This window comes from Genypterus blacodes, unplaced genomic scaffold (assembly GCF_046128005.1).
Source record: "Genypterus blacodes isolate CSIRO-AG114 ecotype Tasmania unplaced genomic scaffold, CSIRO-AGI_Gbla_v1 ptg000073l_1, whole genome shotgun sequence".
Classification (NCBI taxonomy): Eukaryota; Metazoa; Chordata; class Actinopteri; order Ophidiiformes; family Ophidiidae; genus Genypterus; species Genypterus blacodes.
The window spans coordinates 1,440,453-1,443,780 of record NW_027466883.1 but is presented as its reverse complement, the minus strand read 5'-3'; the positions used below and the strand labels follow the sequence as shown (position 1 = coordinate 1,443,780).

Genomic DNA, 3,328 nt, shown 5'->3' with positions numbered 1-3,328 from the left:
TAACACTGAATCCTGCATCACACAGGATGACGCTCTTCTACTGTACTGTTATACTAAATATACTCAACTTATAAAAGTGCTAAGTAAGTACTTGGGGCAAAGACCTTAGATAATGGTAAATGAACTGTACTTATATAGCACTTTTATCCTAAGGACTTTACAATGACCTCACATTCACCCATTCATACACACACATCATGCAAGCACCAAGCTGGCACATCAGGAGCAGTTTGGGAATCAGTCACTTGCTCAACAACACTTTGACCTTTGAGCCTGAAATATGTTTGCAGCTCAGTCATTCTTTGATGTGAGAGGGTGGAAAGAAAAGAAACAAACAAACACTTTATTTCTGCATTACATTATTATTGCACATAGACAGAACACACACACGTAAACACCCCATATATGCTAATAAGGTCCATATACAACAATTAATGCGGAGAGATGCTTCCCCTTGCAGCCGCCGGGGGGCAATTTTGGGGTTAGTTGCCTTGCTCAAGGGCACCTCTGCACAGGACATGCGCCGGCATCCCTCAAGCCACCAGCCCATCCTCCATTTTTATGTTGGTCCTCCTGAGACTCGAACCGGCGACCCATCGGCTACCAGACAAGCAACCGTCCAGACTGAGCCACTGCCGCCCCATGGGAACAGGGAGTGTATGAGTTTCCAACGAATTCTGTCTCATTTAATGTCGCAATAACATTAACTGCTAGTAGCTAATCCCCTTAAGATTTCATGAGCAGAGTTTTTAAACAAAACTACACCTGTTGCCAAGAATTCATGTGGGCATCAGTATAAAAAGGCAGCTGAGTCTCAGTCTCAGCATCAACTCTCCACAGAGACATCAACTCTCCACAGAGACATCAACTCTCCACAGAGACATCAACTCTCCACAGAGACATCAACTCTCCACAGACTCACGTTCACTGTCAGCAGACGTGTAAGTTTACAAAAGTGTATTTTTTACGCTGTTCGAACCATAAATGTATGATTCAGTTATTAACATAAAGTATTTCAGTTTTCATTTAATCCTGGAGGCACATTAACAATTTGACCATATTTCCATGTGTCCTGGTTGTGATCTTTTCTTTGATCCAGGTATCCACCATGGGCAAGTACATCACAGAACTCAAAGTGTCAACTAATCAATCAGAGGAGGAAAAATTCAGTGCTGGAGGCTTCCAGAAAATCAATGTTGATCTGAACAAAGGAGCAGGAGGAAACTCCATCTACCTTTGGTACAAAAAAGGTGACTGTGGAGCAATCACCAGGATTCAAACCACATTCATTCAGGGTATGGATGTTGGTTTGATCAGGGAAGGATACACCAAGATTGCTAAAAACCTGAATGCTGGAGCAGGAGGAGACGACATCTACCTTTGGTACTTCAGAGGTTCCACAGAGTACGACACTGCCATAGTGGACATTGATGTCACTGTAGATGCAAATGCTGAAGCTTCAAAGTTCACCCATGGCTGGGAGAGAGTGGGCGGTGATCTGAACCGCAATGTAGGTGGAAACTGGATCCACACCTGGGTGAAGAGAGAGAAGCAAACATACATCTGTGATGTCACTGCCACCAATGGCTTCGGCATTGATGCAGACAACTTTAAGGAAGGTTACATCCGTATGGATGAAGATGTGAGCAGAAGTGCAGGTGGAATCTATAGCTTCATCTGGTACCGTCAGACCACTGACCCCAAGAAGGGACTACAGGAACTGGAGATCTCAACCACTGATGATGAGTATCAGCAATATCAGCAGCGAAAGCTCACTCTTGTGCCTGTTAATCTCAACGAGGGAACCTGGGGTAACAAGGTGTACCTGTGGTCCAAGAGAGAGGGATGTTTCAAACCCATCAAGGCCACCGTTGTTCTAGTCAACCCAGGCGCCATACATCCTTTCCAGGTGGCTGGTGTCCGTGTCATTGCTGGGAATCTGAATGCAGGAAATTGCGGCTTCCCTGAGTTCCTGTGTTATCTTACCTGAGGAGCTGAGAGTCTTCATGCTGGCTGAGCTCTGCACTCACAATGATTTCATGCTTTAACCAGAGCTCAAACTTGCTTTATGACATTGTGTCATCATTTATAATCAATTCAAATCAATGTAACCATGGAATGATTATTACTCTGTATCCATTCATTCTGTTGATTTTCTCTGATCAATAAACATTTATCAGCATCTGAAGTTTGCCTCTGCTTCTATGTTTTGTTGTCAGTTTAGCTCACTGATGTGACACGGTGGTGATATCAATCTATTTTCATCAGATGGGACATTGCATCAAAACAAAAGTCCACATATCGACTCCAAACTTCAGGTAGTTGACAAACCTTAAGAGAATCTGTCAATCATTCTATTGTCACATAAACACACTAAAACCAGAGAGGCAGAGTGAAAAGCAGCGTAATGTTTCTCTCACTCCAGTCTGCTGCTCTACGCTTCTGGGAGCTCTGATCAATATGCAGAGTCAGAGAGAGTCCACATGTTTCAGACTGATCATAGCAGGAAGTACAAGGCTGACATCTGCTGGAGAGATCTGGAACTCCATTACATGTTTGAACTTCTTATTCAAAAACATGAACTGATTGATGATGTCGTCCTCTGTGTGTTGTGTCACTGCTGCTTCATTATCCAACGTTCACAGCATTTGCTCTCTTTTGTTTAAGATTGTGTGGAACAACTCAAACCAACTGTGAGTGAACTTACACTTTGCTTTATTGTGAAATGTTAAGACTGGTGACAAATATATACTTTATAGTGCCGGAATTTACTGTGAATTTGTTAAAGTATCCTAAAAGCGCTTGAAGTAACCGAATCGCAAGTCAAACTGAGACGGTTTTGAGAGTTCATCGTTATGAAATAAAATACAATAATGCGCAGGTCTGGCTTAGAGTTCTGCACCCAAAGAAATGTGAACGCTACAAGCTATTGGCGCTCTTGGGCAAAGAAAAAATATTACATTGTCTTTCACCCATCTCCAATATGATTAATGAGATTTTTGATGGAGAAACAAAAGCTGCATAAAAATCAAAAAGTATACAAGTCATCATGAGGCCTCTTCAGCCGTTGCTCCTTTTTGCTTTACAAGTGTGAAATGGAAACAGGCTGACATACGAGTGGCATTAATGCTCTCAACAGCTGCATTAAAGTGCCAATGTGTTAAGATTATTTTGCTAATTGCTCAATCAGGCCTCCCTTTGTCAAACAAACGGCTCCATACTGTATATATTCACTTATTGAAGTGGATTCCCAAATAGCTTCTCTGTTTGTGCTGCAGCATATAGATTGTTGACATATAAAGGCTGGCAACATATCTGATTCCACAAA

The 3,328-nt window shown here is 42.3% G+C and overlaps 1 protein-coding gene across 1 annotated transcript; it reads left to right on the top strand.

Annotated features, from left to right (window-relative positions):
- The first annotated feature begins 753 nt into the window (after positions 1-753).
- On the top strand, positions 754-2,188 carry LOC143006360 (uncharacterized). The gene is made up of 2 exons (XM_076157770.1): positions 754-941; positions 1,100-2,188. The coding sequence occupies exon 2, from the start codon at positions 1,109-1,111 to the stop codon at positions 1,988-1,990; it is 882 nt and encodes a 293-aa protein (XP_076013885.1). The 5' UTR covers positions 754-941; positions 1,100-1,108; the 3' UTR covers positions 1,991-2,188.
- Positions 2,189-3,328: the final 1,140 nt, after the last annotated feature.

Coding starts and splice junctions, on each gene's coding strand:
- LOC143006360 (XM_076157770.1), top strand. CDS start 1,109: ATGGGCAAGTACATCACAGAACTCAAAGTGTCAACTAATCAATCAGAG.